Source organism: Carcharodon carcharias, chromosome 17 (genome assembly GCF_017639515.1).
Source record: "Carcharodon carcharias isolate sCarCar2 chromosome 17, sCarCar2.pri, whole genome shotgun sequence".
Taxonomy (NCBI): domain Eukaryota; kingdom Metazoa; phylum Chordata; class Chondrichthyes; order Lamniformes; family Lamnidae; genus Carcharodon; species Carcharodon carcharias.
The window spans coordinates 15,562,562-15,584,032 of NC_054483.1; the positions used below are offsets into that span (position 1 = coordinate 15,562,562).

The following is a 21,471-nucleotide window of genomic DNA, read 5'->3' on the forward strand; positions in this document are numbered from 1 at the left end:
GCTCTGTTGATAGTCTTGCGAGTGAGGGGTAGGGGTTGAAATTGAGTACGGAAGTGTACAAGTGTATGACTGTACTGTTGGATGACTCGATCAGAACTGGAGGTTAGTTTGTTCTGCAAGCGTTCAGTCCCACTGAATGAATGTGCACATATCTGGGCAGCCTCCAAGAGCACAGCAAGTGAACCGTTTCAAACTGATTGAATTTGATTACATGACTTTGAGTGAAGGAATAGGGAAGAATTCCCTATTTGCTAATGCTGCTCAGATGCAGCTGTGACAGGCTCTTTGTTAAATTACTGGGCCTGTGTTTGCTTGGTTTGACCTTTGTCGTCGTCCTCTCTCAGTGAATCGGCTGTCATGTTTATTTTCACTCTGCTTGATGGGTCACTCACCTTGCTCGATCAGAAAAGGAAGCTTTTGTCTTCATGTTTGGTAGGTCTGCCCTTCAATGGACCCCCCCCCCCCCCCCCCCCCCCCCCCCCCCCCCCCCCCCACCTATTACTTGGAGTTTACTTCTGGCTTGCTATCTGAAACAGACAGGAAACCCCCTTCCTCCCCCCTGCATGCCTCCCCATATGCCCACAACCAGCTCACCGATAATTGCGATCTGATTTTGTTAAACTGCCATTTATTATACATTCTCTTTCAAAGCTGGCCAGGGTAGAGGAAGCATCTCATTGAGTGTACAAAATATTGTCACCTTTAATCTAGCTAAGCTGAAGAACTCAGCTGACAGCGACTGGATGGACAATGTCTGTAGCCCTGTTTTATGCCTCGGTTCAAGCCGATCCCATCCAACTCGGAAAACTGGAAACGCCAAAAAGAAGGTTTTTCAGAGAACTGCAGTTATTTTTTTCCCAAATGATCCTTTGGAAGTTATTTGATGTTATCTCCCCAATATCTATTCAAGTTTCCTTTCTCGTACTCTTGCTGAACTTGCAGGCCCCTGCCCCTTCTCCAGCCAGCTACTTGACGTTGCACAAACCAAGGGGAGTGACTCTCTTTTCTGATTTTATCTGTACCTCAGTGTGGAGCACTCTCGCCCCAGAGTCAGCAGGTTGTGGGTTCAAGCCCACTCGAGAGACTTGACTGCAAAATCTAGGTGGGCACTCCAGTACAGAACTGAAGGAGTGCTGCAGAGAGATGCCATCTTTCATATCTGACATTAAACGGAGGCTCTGTCTGTCTCTCTGATGAATATAACAGGTCACAGGCCAATATTTTGAAGAGGAGAAGAGTTCTCTCCAGCTCCCTGGCCACTATGTAGTGCTGTACCAACATCTCATTTTTTAAAAAAGTTCATTTCGTTGCTGTCCTGTAGTCATGAAAGGTTCTATATAAATGCATGTCTGCCTTTCTCTTTCTCCCTTTCTCACTTGCTCAGTGAAATGAAACATTGGGATTGTTGACTGGCTGAGTATTGAGAAAGAATGATCTTGAATATCTCTTGTTACAGATGGGTTCAGCTGCATTAATGTACAACTCTCCAACCCTGGGTTGGGGATGGATGAAGTGATTGACATTGACACTAACTTCCTACCTAACAAGAATACATAAACAGCAACCAAAAGTCCTTGAGCTCTGGGTCCTAAACTCAAGTGTGTTCATTATATCTACAGACTCCCATTATTTGCCCTGTTCTAATTGTGCCCTATTGACTGCCGGAGTGCGTTAAATATAAGAGGGGCAGACTGTAAATTCGGCCTGTTTGTGACTGCTGTTACTTAACACTTTGAGGTTAAGGTTTATGTATTGAATGCTGAAGCTACCTGATGACTTAAGGGACACCATGAAGGAAGTGTAGATGACAATGGGGCAGGAGGAGTTGTAATTGAGGAATGAATCTTGGTGAGGAATGCCAATGAAAGCAGCAGAAGTTCCATGAGTAAACTATATAGCCCCTCAAGCCTGCTCCACCATTCAGTAAGATTGTTGCTGGTCTTCTGTCCAAACTCCACTTTTCTGCCCTATCTCACAATTACCTTACATGCTGGATACTGCAGGTAAAGAAGGGCCTCTGAAACAAAGGCAGCACACTCACAGCCACTGGTCCTGGAATTGAATGCAACCCAGGATGTGGCATTGAGTCACCAGGAGGAGCAACTTAGCTTTATTCATTCATTGTAGCATTTATTGCCCTGAGAACATGATGGTGAACCGCCACCTTGAATGGCTGCAATCTATCTGGTGTTGGTGCATCTACTATGCTGTTAGGAAGGGAGTTTGAAGATTTGGCAGTGGACAGTGGAGGATTGGTGATCTAGTTGCAAGTCAGGATGGTGTGTGCCTTGGAGGGGAATTTGCAGGTGGTGGCTTTCCCCTGCGCCTGCTGCCTTTGTCTTGTGAAGCGTTAGAGGTCATGGGTTTCAGGTTGAAATGGCAGCCTGTCACCTCGATGCTGCTCTGAGCCCAGGACTTAAGTGGTTTGAGGGCAGTGAAAGGGATTGATGCTGCACTCCTGACTTGTGGAAGAGTTCGCACGAAGGCTGTAACGCTCTCTGCAAAGAGGAGGGATGCTTGACTGGCAGTTGCCATGTGAGGTCTCCACAGGGTGAATAACCACTTGGTTGAGACACCAGAAGGACATTGGCAAACTTTGGAGCTGATCCTCTATGAGAAGCTGCATGCTCAGGGGAAAGGGATTTGTAAGGAAGTGCTGAATAGATGAGGCAGCAGCTGGAGACTCATCCTGGGAGTAGGGCAAAGCTGCGTTCTTTGCCCATTCCTTTTCCTCTTGGTTATTGATTTCATTACGTGGAAGGTGATGGTGGGTGCTAAGTTTAGCATCCTGTGGCAACACTAGTGGTTGCTTCACCTGGATTTCGCAGACGACATCACCTTGCTGGCTGAAGAATCGCGCACACTTCAAGACATGACCACCAGTCTTGAGAATAGGGGCACCAAGGTTGGTGTACACACCAACTGCAGGAAGACCAAGAAACTGACGACTGGGCAGCAACAAAGCCAAAGCCCCACCGTCACAATCAGGCAGTAGGACATCGGGGACGTCGACCACTTGCCCCATCTAGGAAGCAACATCTCCAGGGAGGGCAATGCACAGGTCAGCACCCACACAAGAACCTGCAAAACAGCATTGGTCTTCCAGTGGCTCCACACAGTCTGGGCAGCCAACACCATCAAGCTGGGCAGCTGCCACTCTACATGCCCATCGTGGTACCAATCTCAAACCATGTCAGCATAACATGGAAGAGAACAGCAAAGTTGCCCTCAAGTTGGACGTCTTTCACCAGTGTTGCCTACGTAAGATCTGAGGCATCATACGGAGACACAGCATCACCAAAGAAGAGGTGCTAAAGAGGACTGGCCAGAGGCGCCTGTGGGACATCGTGATGGCAAGGCGAATGAGACTGGCCTCCCAGATGTACACCCCACCAGAGTGAGAGTAGACTGGACGCCATCAGACGGAAGAGTCCGAGGCCGGCCAAACAAGACCTGGTGAACACCAGCTAGGCTGGAATGAAAGAGCTTGCGATGGACTGGGACCAGTGACTGAGTCTTAATGCCCACATGGGACTGGAGAAACAAAGCCTAAGGAATGGATAGTAAAGTCAATGCTTGACATACTGCAGAAAGCACAGCTTTCAAACATCCCTGTAAGAAATATTGACAGATTTATGGCTTCATTCTGTTCAGCTTCTCCTCAGATCCTTGGCTGCTTGGAGAGCGCTCTTACACTGAAACTGCCCATGCAGAGGTGAAATAGCAGCTAGCTGGCCACTCTAAAAGCAGGTTTGCTGACTGCTAACAGCTAGCTGCCCTAATTTTTATCAGACTTGTGAATTTCTGTGATTTACTGTGAAAAGGCATTTCTGCAGTTTGGAGGACAGTTTATTCATTCTAGAGTTGATGCTGTCTTTAAAAAGTGATGGCACATTGCCACAGGAGTGTCTCCAAGCCAGCAAGGCCTCCCCCAATAAATAGTTTGAAAGAGGAAAAGGTTTAGGGCTGATTGGCTGCAGGTTTTCAATTCTGAGATTTGTCGGATAGCTCTTCACAGTTGGGATTCTCTGGTGCATTGCCTGGCAGCTATCATTCTTTTAGCATTTCCACAGATGGGACGATAATTGAGGAGCATTTAACATGTTGTCAGGTCTCTGGCAGTTCCACCCTGAGAGTGGTGAGCAGAAGAAGCCCGATTGGACACAGCCTGGCGCTCGCAAAGCCCTGGGATCCCACCTTCCCCATTCCCTTGGCAGGACCCCTTCCCCTCCTATTCATTCCCTCGCCTCCTTTTGGCTGCTCCTGTGACTGTAGTGGTAAATCATCGGCTCAGCATACTGTCCAATTACTCCATGAGCACAGTGTGTGGGGCTGTAAAGTTCAATTAGAAAACAAGGTTTTGGTCTTTTGTGTTTGAGGAGTTACCATGGGAGCTTTTTTAGTGTCATGTTGATTGTTCCGGGACATAGTGCATGCTTTTCTTCACTGCACAGGCATATGCTAACACACACAGTCTCATTCTGCAGGGTCCTCCAGCCTCAACACCGAGAGCCCTTATAATAGTGTTACAGTTTGTGTTTTGTGTGTATGCGCGTCTATGCATACATGTCTGTGACGTTACTCTGCTTATGTAAAACACACAATGGGGAAAATGAAGGAATTTGAGAGGTTTCCCCCCACCCCTAAAGGTCACCCATGTGGCCCATTACAAAGGGTTAATGCGCCTTAGCCTTTGGTTGAGCAGTTGTTGAAGAAAAGGCCCACATGCAGGGCAGCTTTACAAATTCCAAGACCCTGAAGACTCTGCCGCGATACTGCCTGAACACGCGGGGGCCCAACATACTCTAAAATGAATGGAATGTCGAAGTGACATTTGATAGCAGCTGAAGTAACCCTCAGCTTGTGGCACAGCAGTAAGTAACAGCAAGCACTCAGCAGGCTCCTCAAGAAAGAAGGTATCATGTGGATCCGTTCTTTTCTGCTATTTTTTTTGTTGTTAAGGGTGGGCAGCGGTTAACACTTCTCCTGTTTTTGATATATTTGGCCTAAAGTTTGCAGCAGAAAAAGCCATAATGCCTGCTCGTCCTGCTGCCTGCTTTGTTCAAACCCTCTCTGTTGGCCCCATAGCTGCAGGAACAGGAAGCTGTTCGAGCCTAATAGGAAAGAAAGGAAAAGGGATATAAGGCACTTCAAAAGTTAGCCAGTGTAATTGAAGGCGGATGTCAAGAGTATATTGATAGCGGAGTCCAGGAACACTCGGCTCGCTAATATTTACAGCTGGAATCAGAACTTCGTCCTGATTTAAGATTTTGGAAGCAGCTGTCACATGACAGCGTCTAACTGGGAAAGGGCAGAAACGAAGCAGGGCCAGTACCAAACAAAACTGCTAATTCAATTGAGATATTTCATTTCATGCTTTAGAGGGAGGGATGGGAGGGTTAACTAGTTCCATTCCCAAAGCCCTGATGGTCTAGCTACCTAGTAACCGGCTGTAATATTTATTACTGCAGGTTTGAGAAGCCGAATTTGGAGCAGGGTAAATAAGAGGGGTTTGATAAGGAAAGTATTTTTGTTGACGAGCAATCTGTGCATTTATCTGCATTTGTTCCTAGTTGTAAGCCAGTTCCTATCTTTCTTTCTGTCTCTCCCTGTGTCTCAGTTTTTCTCCTTTCTGCCACCTGCCTCTTTCCTTGTCCTTCTCTCTCTCCCTCCCCCTCTTATTCTCATCTTTTCATCATCTCCCTTTGTCTTCTCTCCCCCTAACCTGTCTTAATATCATGTAAATGTGTGCTGTCACTAGCTGCCTTTCTGTCTCTCGCCCTCTGTAACAGTGCGTTGTTTTCTTTTTCTTCCACACTCCTTTTTCTCTTTTTCTCTCTTTCTTTCCTTCTCTCTCTCTCTCTCCCCCTCCCCCTCTCTTTTTCTCTCTCTCTCTCTCTCTCCCTCTCTCTCTTTCTTTCTTTCCCTCAAGTTCACTGTTACACTTTCAACCTTGCTTTGATGGATAGGTGTCAGCCAGAAAGCTAGGGTTAGCAAAGGAGCTAGGGGCAGGAGTTCTGGTAACCAATTTGTCACCTCAGCAACTGGTAGGAAAGAAAGATCTTCAATTTATGAAGCACAAGCTCAGGATATTCCAAAGCACTTTACAACCAATGATGTTGTGTAGCCACTGTACTGTAGGAAACAGAACAGCCAGTTTGCAAACAGTAAGCTTCCACAAGCAGCAATGTAATGTTGACCAGATAATGAGTATTTCTAATGTTGGATAAAGCTTGTCCAGATTACCAAAGAAAACTTCACTATGCTTCCCAAAGCAATGTCATGGGTTCTTTTATATCCAACTCTGAGGGTAAATGGAGTCATGGTTTAATTCTCAAGTGAAAGGCAGCTCCTCTGACAGTGCAGCATTCCCTCAGTTCTCTGCTGGGAGTGTTGGCCTAGATTATAGAGCTCAAGTTTCTGGAATGGGGTTTAAAGCCACAAACTTCAGATCCAGAGGCATGAGTGTTACTCTCTTGAGCCACAGCTGCCAATATTTGTTGACATGGGAGACATTTGTTGAGGCCAGAGAGCAGGATGTCAACCAGGGAGGATGTGTGGCTTGGAGAGCTGGTGTAGATTGGGAGGATGTTGCACATTTTCAACAACTTGATGTTTAAATATCTTTTGTTCCACGCTTCCACACAAACTTCATCAGGAATTCATTTTCAACCAATACATAGGTCCTCAGTGTTGCAAACTATCAGCTGTTTCTTAACCTAAGAATCATAGCGACCAGCGCTTAAATAGAAATTGTGTGAATAATTTATAGATAGGATTAATTGATGAATAACTGAGGTTGCAAAGGGAGTTTAGTTATGCCATAATAAATTTGTCAATAGCTACCTGAAGATTCTAAATTTACAGTTGAAATCAGTGCATCAATTGATAAATTGGCAAGCTTAATTAAGGATTAAACTTCTTAGATAGCGAACAAGTTAACATTAGACAGCAGCCTATTGAATAGTTTAAAGCTTAGTATGTTGCAGTTAGCAATGTTTTCAAAAATTACACGACCTTGTCCTTAGGGGCTGAGGAACGGATTGTCTCACCTTCCTCAGGGAAGCTGGCGTTAGCTTCCGAAGGTGTCGGTGTGACAAACCTGTGTTTGTGGAGGTGCAATCCATACCCCCTCCTCCTGGTGAAGTTGCACTCTTGCTGACAGCTGGATCAAAATTTCAGTCTCACTCTCTTGATCTCAGGACAAGTTGTACAGCAAAGTGACTCAACTCTATCTGTGTGCTTTAGCCATTCAATCTTGTTGAGTTGAGTAACCTTTCTTTCTCTTGCTGCACTTGACAATTTAGAGTGATACAGTCGACAACTGCTGCAGTGTTGACTCCAAAAACTAGGTCAAAATTCTACTGAAAGAAAGAGATGGCAGCTAAGAACTGAAGTCTGAGCTTTGCAGGAAAGGACACTCTCTTGCCTCCTCAGTGCTGCTGATCAATCTGAGTGGCATTTGTTAGATATTTTTCAGCCCTTTTGGTGTCAGTAAGGCTCTGTCGGTAGCTCGGATAAATATAGATCAGTGGAGCACCTGCATGCAGACCAACCAGGTCTCTTGCTGGCTTCTCAGGTGCTTTTGAACAATGGGAGGTGGCACATGGACCCAGAGAAGGCAGGACTTTTTTTACTTTCCCTTAATGAGATATCAGACTTGATGGCCTATCCTCTATCCCTGAAGATTGTTTAGTTGGTACAAGCGGTTCTGGTAGTTCAATTAGCTGTAGCCCTTTCCCCTTCGCAGTAGTGTTCAGACCTAATTCCATGTTGAAGATGTCATTGTAAGTTGTTGATCTAGCCCTGTTTACACGTTTAATTTGGTTGACGTTTTTGTCTCTTTCAGAACGGTCACCTCATCGGCCAATCTTACAGGCTGGCCTCCCTGCCAACAAGAGTGTGACTGTGGGAAGTGATGTGCGCTTTGTCTGCAAAGTGTACAGTGACCCGCAGCCACACATCCAGTGGCTCAAGCACGCGGAGGTGAATGGGAGCAGCTTGGGACCCGACGGCTCACCCTATGTTAACATCCTGAAAGTAAGTTTCCAGTCACTGCTCCAACCCTTCAAGAGTTAACGTTGTGTGAATGGGGCATCTTGACTGTCAGTGAGGAAGAGCATGTAAGGAGCACAGGAGGAATCAGGCCCTGTGAACGTTGCTTATTCATTTCATCGAACCTGGTTCACAACATATCGCTCTGTAAAACATGGCTTGTTTCATGAATATCTAGAAACCTAAAAGGAAGTCATCAGAGTTGAGGTAAATCCAACATGTTGTGTTCTCTTTTTCCTGATGATTATCAGGAGTTACAAGGAAGAGTTAGAGGAGTATTTGGGAGTTCATAAGAGAAAGAGGTAAACTAGCCAACTGCTGAGTATGCAGGATTGTCAACAGCCTCTGGCCTTGTAGCTTGATGTTGTACTGGGCTATGCCACAATACCACAAAGTGTTATGCCCCTGCTTCACCCCCCGCTCCACCCCACCCCATCAATATCTGAATGAAAGAAAATGGCAGTAATTCCTTGATGCCAAAGTTTACAGGTCCAGGGATGTGTGGTCTGGATGCAAGGAAAGCACAAGTTATCTGGTCAGAAATTGGTAATGAACAAATGACAAAACTACCATAAAGTCTTCAACATCTAATGAAAGGCCAGAAACAGTATGTTGCAATTGGAAATGCTGGCTTTTGTTAAACTGAGTTAAGGTTATTAAGCAGAGAAGTTGATCACATTCCAGAAGACTGGCTTTCATATCACTGTCTTTATATCACAATGACCCAGTCCTGAAGCCAGCTCTACTGCACAGTTGGCATTGCAAAGTAGGCTCTGACTCTGATTGCTGCATCTGGTGTTGGGAGGTTAAGAGTATTTGCCTATCAGTTTCTACTTGCAGTGATTACCCTGCTCTTGCCCCAGCAAGGCGGCAATGGAGAAGAACAGCACAATGCACTCAGCTAAAGGCAGCTTTTGACATCCTTGCCAGCATTCTGCTAGGCCCCAGAAAGATAGCCACAGGCTCATGGTATCAGCAAGGACATGTGGTTTTATATGGTTATACATAGACTGTAATGTTGTGCTGAAGATGAGTGAATGCCACCCTGTGGGGCAGGGAGAAGGCCCATCATCTTGTCGTGTGGCCCCCAGTATGATGCAGGATTATCAGTCATTTTGAGCCATTAATCTTGAGGGGATGTCACTGGCACCCAATGCCCGTTTTAACCCTCACCGGTTGAAGTCTATTTCATTCCATCTCTGATGACTCTGCTTGTGGTTTTCATTGAAATTCTGCCCAGTTCTGTTTGGATTGACTTCTCTCCCAATTCCTTTGGTTTCCCTTTCCCTGTTGAGCCTTCCGCCCAAAAGGGAACATATCCCATTCCCCAGCCAAGCTGGTCCACAGCCTCCTTGCTGACAAGCTGTGTGTCTAGTGCTGAGAGGTCTGTGGAAGCAGTTCAGATGGTTCCCCCTTCCTGCTTACCACCCCTCCCCCCAACCCCCAACTTGACCGTTGGCCCCAGTGTTGGTAAAGTGATGTTTGACTCCAGTGATTGTCCCCCTCGTTTGCCCTGACTGAGGCCACAAGCTGCTTCTGCATGCTGTTGTTTCAATTTACCTGAGCCGGAGACTGCCTTTTGCAATCAGAAATGTTAGCCAATCCCAAAATTGAATGTGGAGAAACAGGTCAGACGTTTTAACAGACAACTTTCCTCCTAGTGACAAAGCGAAGTTTGAAAATGGCCTTTTCCTTGCATACCAGTGTAGTAGACTTCAGCTGACATGTTAATGTAATGGTGGTGGGATCATTGGTTCTTCATCCATTGAGGAGCCACAAAGGGTGGGGCCTTTCTTTTCCCAACTCTAAATGCCAAAACTAAATACAAATGGTGATTTCCCAAACATTTGGCTTCCACTGAGTGCATTCAGGCCTTCCAAGTTTAAACTGAGAGCTCTGTGTATTTTCTCTGCTGCCCTTCAACCCTCTTCCTCCAAGTTGTACTTCGGCATTGGTCAGGTTTTTACAACTGCTTAGACATACAGAACTCTCAGCTTCCCAACTGTAGCTGGGATGGATTTCAGCTCCGTCCTGTCACTGTTTGACTGACTGTATTGCGAGCAGGATAACTGACTGATGACCTTGAATTCAAAGTGGTCCCAAAATGTGGGTGACACTGGCAGGGCCACACATGTTGCCCATTCCCTGTTCGATGGTGGTGATGATTTGCTGCCACCTCAAGTGGCAACTGATCAACTTGCCACTGGAGAGGACACAGGCACCATGTCGTATGGGCCTGTGGGCACATGGGCCTTACCCAGGCGGGAGGGTTTGGTGTTGTGTGTCAGTTCCCTGAAGGATGTGTGTGAATCAATTGGGTTTCACGAACAATCCAGCAGCTTTCGTGGTCATTTGATCTTGTTCCAACATTGAGTTGCAGTTTTCTGAGTACAATCTCTCCTTAAATCCCATCAAAAATAAAAGAGAGGCCGCCCTGCACCACCCTCCGGTGACTTATCAGTGGAGAAAGACCCACAGATGTGTTTCATTGAAGTGTGTTGATTACAGGTCTACCAACGTTCTCTGTTATTGGTTTATTCTAGCATTCGGGGATTAATAGCTCGGATGCGGAAGTGCTGACTCTGTACAATGTGACTGAAGCTGACAGCGGAGAGTATATTTGTAAAGTTTCCAATTATATTGGTGAGGCCAATCAGTCTGCGTGGCTCACAGTAAGCAGCCCAAAGTTGGAAGGTAAAACCCAAAGCCAGAAAACAAGTCAAAAAAAGGGCTGGGAACGTTTAGCTGGTGACGAATGAGTGGGTAAAAGATTCCATTCCCATCGTGGTGGTGTGAGCTTTTGTTCTCTCCCCTTTTCCTGCTCTTAATGTGCAAATCCAAAGATCAACATGGAAAAATGCCCACAATGTAAATGAACACTTGTGTGTCCCTCTTTGCCTTCCTCTCATGCTGTTTATATTTGTCATTTTCTGTGTTTCTTTCTGTGAAACCTGAACGTGTTGATGGGCGTTAGAACAACAGTGATCCAACATATTGAGATTTGACTTTGGGCACAGCTAACACCATATAACCCAGAAAACTTCAGGCTTTTGCTGTGCAGGAGGTCCGTCATGTCCATGCCATCTCTCTCTTGGAGCAGGCCAAAGCTGATGAGAGAAGAGAAGAACAGCTAACAGATCAAGCCTGTCCTTTGGCCCTACCCTCTCCTGAAATCTCATGAAACTGTAAACCAGGGAAGACAGTTCGCCTTCTGCTGCATTCAGTGAACTCCAAGCATAAGGCCTTTAGGAAACATCAAATTATTGCCTAATCATCAGTGACCCCATCTTCGGCCCAGTCCTACAGAGTGGTGCTGCTGATCACGCCAGCATGATGTAAAAGAGGAAGCTTCAACTGATTTTCTTAAGTGAGAAAATCACTTGTTAGAATTTCTTTGCCCAGTGATGAGCTTTTAGTTGAAAGCAAAAGCTATAAGTATGCAGTTCTCCCAACCACTGCTCTGCTGTCATCAAGAGTGCTGCTTATATTTTTTGTGTGACTGCAGAATGTGATTAACTGGACAGGGCAACCGAAATTGGCCAAACTACAAGACAAATGCTGCATTTTGAATTCTGCAGTTTGGACCACCCAAGGTCACTCCACACATCCTGCATAAACTAGTCAATCCTTCATGGCAAACGGTGAAGGGAAAACATTTACAAGAATGAGCGGTGATCACATTGAAATGTTGAAAATTCTTGAGAGATTTTAACAGGGTAGATGCTTAGTGGCCATTTCTCCGGCTGAAGAGCCTAAAATTAGGGGTCACAGTTTGAGGGTAAGGAGTCGGCAGCTCAGGAGTGAAATGAGGAGAAATTTCTTCACTCAGAGGGTTGTGAATCTATGGAATTCTATACTCTAGAGGGGGAAACTGAGATTGATTCCCAGGAAGGATTGAGAGTGTTGGAAAATAGTCACATGTTCCTGCAGCTGGTTTTCAAATTGAAGAGTTCATCAACTTGGGAGTTCCAATTCAAGGTTTCCATTTTTCCCTAAACCCTCTGAACTGCTGAGTGCCCTATTGTGTCCCACTTTCTCTTCCTTCTTATTGTGTTTTCAGTAAGTACCTCGAGCTGCAGTTCCTTATGTTATCCCTTCATTGCTTTTCCTCCACATTGCTTCACGGCCATGGCTTGTTCTGAACATTGTGGGTCCATTTTCTCCATGAGGCCCATCACTCGCATGTGGAGATGGGTGCGATAAAACAAAATGGTGGCGGGTTTAACACATAACTGAAGACCTTTTTGCTTCCTAGGATAAGTCTGGACTCCTGCAGTCCTGGAAGGTCACTTGTGAGCCAGGTATTGCCTTAACACAAAGCCTCTCGAGCTCGCTGGGAGTGGGCTAATGGCACTAATAAGATGGTTTCTCCAGCTGAATCTCTCCACAGTTCTCATGTCGTCTGCTTGTCCGTTTGCTTCCATTTTCTCTTCCAGACAGCCGGTGTTAATACTACGGACAAAGAAATGGAGGCTCTATATTTACGCAATGTTACTTTTGAGGATGCTGGGGAGTATACGTGTTTGGCGGGTAATTCTATTGGGATTTCCCATCACTCTGCATGGTTGACAGTTCTTCCAGGTACATTCTGCTGTTTTCTCTACAATTAACCCCTTGAACAAATCCCCATTGAACACACTGCTTCTAAAGAGGGAGCGAATCATGCAGGAAAACATAACGAATAATTTTACCCCACACCCCACAGTCTGCAAACACAAGCCAATCTTGTGTGTGCGTTACAAAAAAAGACTTGAACCCAGTGTGTGTTCCTGTTTATTCTGCAGAACAGAAGCTTGCTGTGTTAGAGAATGTTTTACCTCTTACCGAGGTGATTTTTAAAAAAAAAAACTGGCCCAAATTTCTAGGTTGTAAGTTGGGTTCATGTCAGTTCATGACCACTTTTGGCAATAATTAGTAAACTCAAGTGCGAACTGCCCACACTAAGTGACTACTTCAGCAGTAAATATCCTCAGGACCATTTTTCCCAAGTATGACCATCCTCTATAATTATATACAGAGCTAGGGCTCTGCAGAACTACAAAGATTGCTTTACTCGTGATCAGCTGTGGCCTTGTCGAGCGATGCTCTAGTTTTGAGGCTTTGACTATGAAATGGAGGGGAGGTGAGAGCAAAAGACAAATCAAATAAAGAGAATCTCAGAACTGAGTGTTAGAGGAAAATGCAGATTGATTGATGTTCCTGACGTGATTAAGCATCAGGATTACGCAAGTTAAGTAAATTTTCTCGACAAAATATAGTCAGGCTACCTTGGGAACCATGATTTCTCAGTGGTCCTGTACAAATTTGTACAGCATTTCCCTTTGGGTTCCTCGCATCGTTTAATATTCGAGGCCGCAGTAAAGCTTCAATGGCAAAGCGTGGAATCGAAATAGGGATGAAAATTTAGGCTGAGCTTTACACAGGTCAGATCTAAGGTTTGGCGAATGAAGATTAGAAACTCTCACCAAGGAAAGAAACTTGCATTGAGTTGGAACGAGAGCTTGGCGCAGTTGAGAGTAGATCTGATTGTTGGTATTCGGGCATTTTCAGGATTTAAAAAAAACTTCCCTCTTATTTTGTGAATGTCGCCAGCTAGGCCAGCATTTATTGCCCACCCCTAATTGCCCTTGGGAAGGTGGTAGGGAGCCGCTGCCTTCAGTACAGCTGAGTGCTTTGCTCAGCCATTTCAATGGGCAATTCAGAGTCAACCTTATTGCTGTGGGTCTGGAGTCACATATTGGCCATTCCAGGGAAGGATGGCAGCTTTTGTTCCCTAAAGGGCATTGGTGGCTCTGGTAGGTTTTTACAGCAATCCCAGGGAGCCTCTTGGTCACCACTGCAGAGACCATCTTTTTAATCCAGATTTATTTAATTCACTGAATTTAAATTGCCCGGCTGCCATGGTGGGATTTGAACTCGCTCCTCCGGACTATTAGTCCAGGACCATAACCACTTTGCCAGCATCGCCTTAACGACGATTGAAGGAAAGACCACAAAATGCGTGAAATAAAAACGGAGGATGCTGGAAACACTCAGCAGGTCTGGCAGCATCTGGGGAGAGAGAAACAGAGTTAATGATTCAGCTCGAGCATCCTTCATCTCTTCCTTCATCAGTCCTGATGAAGGGTCATCAGCCTGAAACTTGAACTCTTTTTTTCTTTCTACATGCTGTCTGACCTGCTGAGTATTTGCAGTGATTTCTGTTGATATTTCGGATTTCTGCATCTGCGCTATGTTGCTTTTACATGTGCAGATGTAAAGATTCCTTTTATGAGTTGACGCTCACTTTTGGTGGAGAGAGCTTTCTAAATCTAACTCCCGAAGCCTTTATAAACTCAGTAACAACAACACCTTATTAAGGTAAAGGGGCTATATAAATATTAAATGTCCCAAGGCACTTCACAGGAGCATTATCAAATAAAATAAAAATTTTAAAAACAAACCCCTCTTCAAGTCTGCAGAAACACTGAGTGTAAATTCAATGCTGCATTAAAACTTTCAAAGGGGATGCTATTAAGATCAGTTTTCGTGCCTGTAGACCTTCTGTTCATGAGCAGCTCCTGGCTTCAAGAAGCAGTGTGCAAACTCCAAGGCTGGCTTATAAGTACCAGAGCAGAATTGCTATCACCTGGGGCTGCTTGACTGCACTGATAATTGAAAAGTGGCTAAATTCCCCAGTTCTTTGATGCTTGGAGAGAGCACTTTCAAACTGAGTACATCAGCTTGCCTTGAAGTATATGGGTTTGTTGAAAAAGAAACTTCAAAATGCAATATTTTTGTTGGTTGTCATATTTTTTTTGCACGTTCTCTGTATAAACTGACCATGCTTTTTGCAAAGCATGCTCAATCTGTGGCATGCTCACTTGATGCCACCTCCATTCCTATGGAAGTGACTATCAATGCAACGTTGGCAAGGGCTGATAATTGGCAGCAGATGGAAGTGGCCATGCAGGGTACAGCATGGGGCAAACTTTCTCAATTATCAGCAATGTCCATCACACTTGCCGAACGTAAACCTCTTCAAAGGGGGCCTTTAACTCGTAAATTTGAAGTTCATTCTTTTCTTTAAGGTGTGTTCACGATGAAATCTATTGGAATAATAGGAGGTATGCCGATTAATATGGGGGGTGGGGGTGGGTGGGATTGCGTGCTTGAATTTGGCACTGTATTGTGTTTTGAAACTTTGGCTTGTCTTGCATATTCAGTATGGCTTTTCTAAGAGAGATAATTAAAATATAGAACTGGAATTTGCCACTTCAAGGGTGAACTGCGTTGCGCTAAACCGATTAACAGGGTTGGACTCCCATGTTTCAGGTACAGTGTCCCGTTTATTCTCGCAGCTCTATTAATATAATTTATTGGAAGACAGAAATGCTAGTTCTTGCATCAAATCCCTGAAGGAGCCTTGCTTCCCAGGTCTGAGGCCAGGAACTGACCATGGACTGGCGGGAACAGCAATGTGTACTCTCAGCCCAGCTTGCTGTACTGGGTAATGCATACAAGGCATTTGTTGTGCTTTACTGTCTTATTTTAAACTGCTTTGAGTAACAACGTTGGTATTCAGTCCTCTTAATTCTTCAGACCCCACTATTCCATGAAACAGCAGCTTACAACTGTTACATCACTGGCTTCAGGAACCCAGGAAATCAAAGTCATTCAGGTTCCTCAGTGGTCTCTCCACCATCTCTCGCTCCGCCTCCTGTCCTCTCTCCGCTGTCCCCCCCTTCTCCACCTCCCTCACCCCCTCCTCCGCCTCCTGCCTCTGTCTAAAAAAAAAGTGCTAGAAAAACTGAGCAAATCTGGCAGCATCTGTGGAGAGAGGAAAACAGAGTTGACGTTTTGAGTCCAATGTGACTTTTCTTTGGAGCACTGTCTGTCTTCCATCTAATGGAAATAAAAGTGAGAATCCCCTTTCTTTAATATTTTGACACCAAGGTGGAGACCTAAGCTCTACACACTCGCTGCACTCCCTAGATTTGCAGACTAAGCACTTTGCTTGCACAGTCAAAGATCCTGTGGGCAGTTGACAGGGCAGATACTGAAAGGATGTTTCACCTTGTGGGAGAGACTAGTACTAGGGGACACAGTTTAAAAATAAGGGGGTCTCCCATTTAAGACAGTGGTGAGATGAATTTTTTTCTCAGAGGCCCCTGAGTCTTTGGAACTCTGTCCCCCAGAGAGCAGTGGGGGCAGAGTCATTGAATATTTTTAAGGCAGAGGTCAGTAGACTCTTGACCAACAAGGGAGTCAACAGTTAGCAGGGGTAGGCAGGAATGTGGAGTTGAGGCCACAATTAGATCAGCAATGATCTTATTGAATGGCAGAGCAGGCTCGAGGGGCCGAATGGTCTACTCCTACCCCTTAATTTGTATGTTTGTATGTATGTGAACAATGACTGTGGGCTGATTTGAGTTGGTTAATGCTGATTGAACATATTTTTGAAGGTTTCATCACAGAACCTTGTGTTTGCAATTGGCCTGCCCTACACTTCTGTCACCTCCATCCTCACAATGCCCTGCTTTCCCAGTCAATCAGATAGCAACAGCTTCTTTGTTAGCTTCTTACCCAGGGAGCGTTTTTCTCCCTTGTCCAATACCCATGGAATTAGTAAATAAAAATGTTTTAAGGAAAATGTTTGAATTTTTACATGCCCTTTCTGATTTTTCTCCTGGGTTGCCCCAGTTGTATGTTTGAAAGCTGTCTTTAATTTCTGGTGACTCCAGGACAGTCCTGAAGGGATGGTAACCAGAAGACTGACTTGAGGTGTTCACTCACCATTACCTAATCCCTAAAGACAGTTCGCTGAATCAATGAGACCTCCCTATAGAACGCGATTTCTTCCCTGCCCCTAATCTGTTGACAAGGATTATCTGAACAGCTTTAAACTTTTCACCTAGATGCAGTTAATACTAGGGAGAGCGGCCAATACTGCTGTCTAGAGCATGGAAGGTGGTTATTCGGCCCATCAAGTTCTCTGCTAGAACACTTTAACTGGGCCCACTCCTCTGCCCTTTCCCAGTGCAACGTTTTTCCCTTCAGTTGCTTGTCCAATTCTGTTTTGAAATCCATGATTGAATCTGCCTCCACCTCACCCTCAGGCAGTGTATTCCACAACCGAACCACTTTCCATGTCAAAATAAAAAAATTCTCCTCATGTTGCCGATGCTTCTTTTGCCAATCACCTTACATCTGTGCCCTCTGATTCTTGACCCTTTCATCAATCTATCTGCTCTGTCCAGACCCCTCATGATTTTGAAAAACTCCATCAACCTTCTCTTCTGCAAGGAGAACAGCCGCAGCTTCTCCAATCTATTCCAGAAAACTGAAATTCTTCACCCCGGAACAATTCTCTTAAATCTTTCCTGCACCCTCTCTAACACCTTCACATTTTTCCTAAATGATTGGCCCCCAAAATTGGACACGCTACTCCAGTTGAGTTGCAATATAAAGCAACAAAGAAAATGTAACAACACAGTTACTTGCTTCAGGTCCAGCAAGGATGAGATTTCTAATTTGGCACCTATCGAGTGGGTTTCTGCAACAAGCTGTCTTTCATACTTCAATAAGCCTTAGAATGTCTATTTTGGGTGAGGTTGATGTTGATCAAGTTTGATTGATTGGCCTAGGATTTATACTGAGATTGCCTCAGGGTGGTTTGTATACCAAGGCATCGGAAAAATGACCTGCCTGACATTCACCTTGTTTCAGAAGCCCTCTGAAGACCCTCCATTGTGTTTGTAACAGCACTTTGCCCATGTCTTTGCATTGTAGACAGCTGACTGGAAGCTGGGAGACTTTCTTGCCCTCTAACGATCAAATCTGCTACGGCACAGTAGATGGTAAATGCTGGGCTGTTCAAATCCCAGAGGGAAACTTGAAACAACTGCCACAACTATTTTACAATTTGTATTTATTTCGAGATGCATGCCTTGAATTCAGTAGTAATAAGACCACTGAGTCTTGTAGGCTTCTTACAAAACTAAATTAAATTTTTATTAAATAAAGATTTTAAAAATTATTCTAAGCACATAAATAGTTTTACAAGTAACTACTATAGTAACTTATAAACCCCCTAGTTAATCTGACTCCCAGTTGCATCTCCATTAAGGCAACAGTAAAACACATGGATTTAAACAGACCCAGGCAAAGTACGCACCCTGGACAGTCAAATTCGAAGTGAGTTTTTCTCATCTTCGGTTCCTTGTAGACAACAGCTCAAGGCTTAGATGCTGGAGGCTTTTCACACTTGTGTCAGATCTTAAAATGCCTGCCCTTACACACAGCCCTCGCTCCTTTATCCGTATTTTCCCCTTTGAATGCAAATTCCCATTTTTTCACTATGACTTTGGACTTTACCTCCCTGATAATAAAAATCTATCTTAGTTCCAATTTTACCAGTAATCTTTGGGAAAAATAAACACTGTTTCTTAACTTCTTCTGGCCAGATGTAACATTTCACCCCCTCTTTTGAATTCAAGCTACTTTGGTTTATTCAAAAATGCAAATGTTTCCTTTACACCTCACATTCTAAAACTTCACCCATGTTTACCTATTTAACATTTCAAACCTCGCTTTTCTTACATCAAAGCCTTCAGACCAACTGTCTTTAATTCAGTTAAGACACACACACACACACCCCATATTACCCTACTTTACAATAAATTCAAATAATATTCTGAAAATTATTATATCTTCCTGACAACTCAGCATATTTATATAAAACAGCAGAACCTCAATTAGATTCCAACCTGCATCTCACTCCCAGCTATCAATTAACCAATAAATACATAGAGGAGGCCAGTTTTAGGAAGCTTGATTTTAGATTTCCTTGTGGCGCATGCATGTTGCTCTGGATCTCACTATGAAACCCAAGGCCTGTCTGGTACTGGGTCCTTTCATGCACAACCTGGGTGGTAAGGGCAGGAATGTGGGATAAGAGTCAGTAGGTCCAGGCCTAGGGGGATTGAAATTATGAAAGAGGGTATCCAAGTAGATACAATTATTTTCACTGGGGAGGAATAGAGACAGTTATGGGGTCTTTGATATAATGAAACGTGTTTATAAGGCTGAAGTTAGCAGAGCATTTAACTTGGAAGATGAAATGGGGACACAAGCAGCACATTCACAAGCCTTGATCAGTGTTGGAGATTGAAGGAATCATTTCCCACTGGATAATGGATACATGGAACAGACTCCAGGAGAAATCAGTTGGTTCAGGGCCAGTAGAGACATTAGCAACCCCGGAGGATTACTTTTCAGTGAAGCAGTGTTGGCATCTTTTAAGGCTGGAGGTCAGCAATTCATGAAGGGAAAGAAAGAAATCTTGGTAGAATAATCAGCAGTGGAGTGGCTTTGATGGGCCAGTTGGCTGGTTTGTTCAGCTTAAATGTTTGAGGCCCCAAGCTCCATCCTGGTTCACCAATTCACCCCTGGGTTTGAGAGAGGAGAGATCAGCCAGATTTACTGCTCTTTGTCGCTGTCTGCTGACCCCAGGGGTAAACACTTGTACCTGGCTGTCTGCTGAGGACGTGATTGAGTTCACAGTCAATAATTGACCAGCACTTTCTGTCTCGACAGCTGGAAAGTGAAGAAGGGAGGGGAGAGTAATTCGAACTAATTGGAAACTTCATCTCTGGATGATCTATATGAATTGCATCAACAACTGTGTTGTGACTTGATCACTGATCAAGCAGCCTGTTGTTGAATGCAACTGAGTGCTTATCAGTGTTTAGGAAGATGCACAACTACAATGTCTTGCATGCGTTAGAAACGAGGGCCGCAAAATGCAAAGAACAGTAACTCCATTAGAGTAGCAGAAAGGGCTGTTTATTTTTTGCAAGGAACTTGCTAGCAGCTGACCATCCATTCCCCAAGCTTGCACTTGGAGCATGTAAACCTGCAACCACCTTGTGGCATCTGGCCTTCTGCATTAAGTGTATCGCTGTTGGGGATGTGAGGTGTGTCTTTTTTTTTTGTCTCTCCTCCTTTTAAACAAGCTCTTCTTTAAACCTGCCCAGTGATGGAGGATAAACCGTCCACTTTGTCCTCGCCCGTATACCTGGAGATCATCATCTACTGCACTGGAGCCTTCCTCACCTCCTGTATGGTGGTAGCAGCTGTCATCATCCGGATGAAGAGCACTGCCAAGAAGCCCGACTTCAACAGCCAGCTAGCTGTACACAAACTAGCCAAGAGCATTCCCCTACGCAGACAGGTAACAGAAAGTAAATAAAGAGTTCAAGAAAACTTTATCCTACCCCCAAAGAAACTGTGCAAGCATGGCTTCAGTCTAACTCAGGCTAAGCACCTGGGTATCACAATCTACGGTACAACTTAAAGGGGACCTTAGCAAATGGAAAAGGAGCCCTTGGGGACCCAAAGCATCCCTCTGTGTGCTGATGCCGCGGCATGGTTTGGATGGCAGTGCCACCAAACCAGCCTAGTTTGTGGCCAGTGGATGAACATACTGCCGTGGGGCCACACATACAGGTATGGATAGTCCTCACCCCAATCTCTGACCTTTTGTGACTTTCCTGATTTTGTTTGCAATAGAAGTTTTGGCACTGCCATTGACCTCAGCACTGCTGGCCTAGGGGTGGGGAGTGTAGGGTAATGGAAATCAACCGGGTTTCCTGCTATTCATTATCGAAATGATCACTGCTGTAAGTTTCACATCTACCTAAGAAGGCAGGAGAAGGAGAAGTTCACTTAGTGCCATTCGGAAAGCTGGTGAAGACACGATGGGCTGAATGGCCTCCTGCACTGTTTAAAAAAAAATCCTCTGATTCTACCCTCTGAAAACCTGTTGAAACCCTTTCAAAATCTTCAAGTCCTCCTACCCAGTCACCCTTGGCCTTCATTTTTTTAGGGAAAAGAGCCCCAGCCTGTTTGATCCTTGCTGATAAGGGGAACTGTGCCTATTTGAAAACCAGGAGACAGCAGAACTGTGTCCTTCAGCATTTCTCCCTCCAAACCAGCTGACTCAAGAGAGTGCCGCTGGAAGAAGAGCTTCGATCTCATTCCATTATTCATGTCAGGAGTACTTTCAGACTCAAAGTGCTCTCCCGTCCCCACAATAGTGCCTCGTTGAAATAAAAAAAACACTTCAGAGAATGAGTTTAGGTGAGCTTGTCACTGCAGTATATCATGTTGAATTAAATCTCCTTTAACTGTACTGGTCCCCAGTAAATTGGATAGTGTTTATATTCCAGTAACATCTTTGCTCCATTCAGGTGATTGGGAAGAAGTGCCATTGAATCAGCGAGTGATGTTGAGTGAGTAAGATAACAAAGAAAAACATCAAGGAGAATTGATAAGTAAAGCATTTCCTGAGCCATCCCTGTGATGTGGATGGGAACTTGATGTGTCTTAAGCAGATTGTGAGATGTTGAGCAAGTTAGCTGGGTGACAGTTCGC

At 44.7% G+C, this 21,471-nt stretch overlaps 1 protein-coding gene across 5 annotated transcripts in view; it reads left to right on the forward strand.

Moving 5' to 3' along the window:
• The window catches only part of LOC121289581 (fibroblast growth factor receptor 1-like), a 199,000-nt gene that overhangs the window by 157,384 nt on the left and 20,145 nt on the right, over nucleotides 1–21,471 (forward strand). For 2 of the 5 annotated variants that reach the window (XM_041209136.1, XM_041209140.1), the window contains 3 exons: nucleotides 7,850–8,040; nucleotides 10,599–10,749; nucleotides 20,073–20,275. In XM_041209136.1, the coding sequence (XP_041065070.1) occupies nucleotides 7,850–8,040; nucleotides 10,599–10,749; nucleotides 20,073–20,275 (545 nt within the window). Of the gene's footprint in view, nucleotides 1–7,849; nucleotides 8,041–10,598; nucleotides 10,750–12,491; nucleotides 12,637–20,072; nucleotides 20,276–21,471 lie in introns of all 5 variants that reach the window. The other 3 variants (XM_041209137.1, XM_041209138.1, XM_041209139.1) reach the window with 3 other exon arrangements.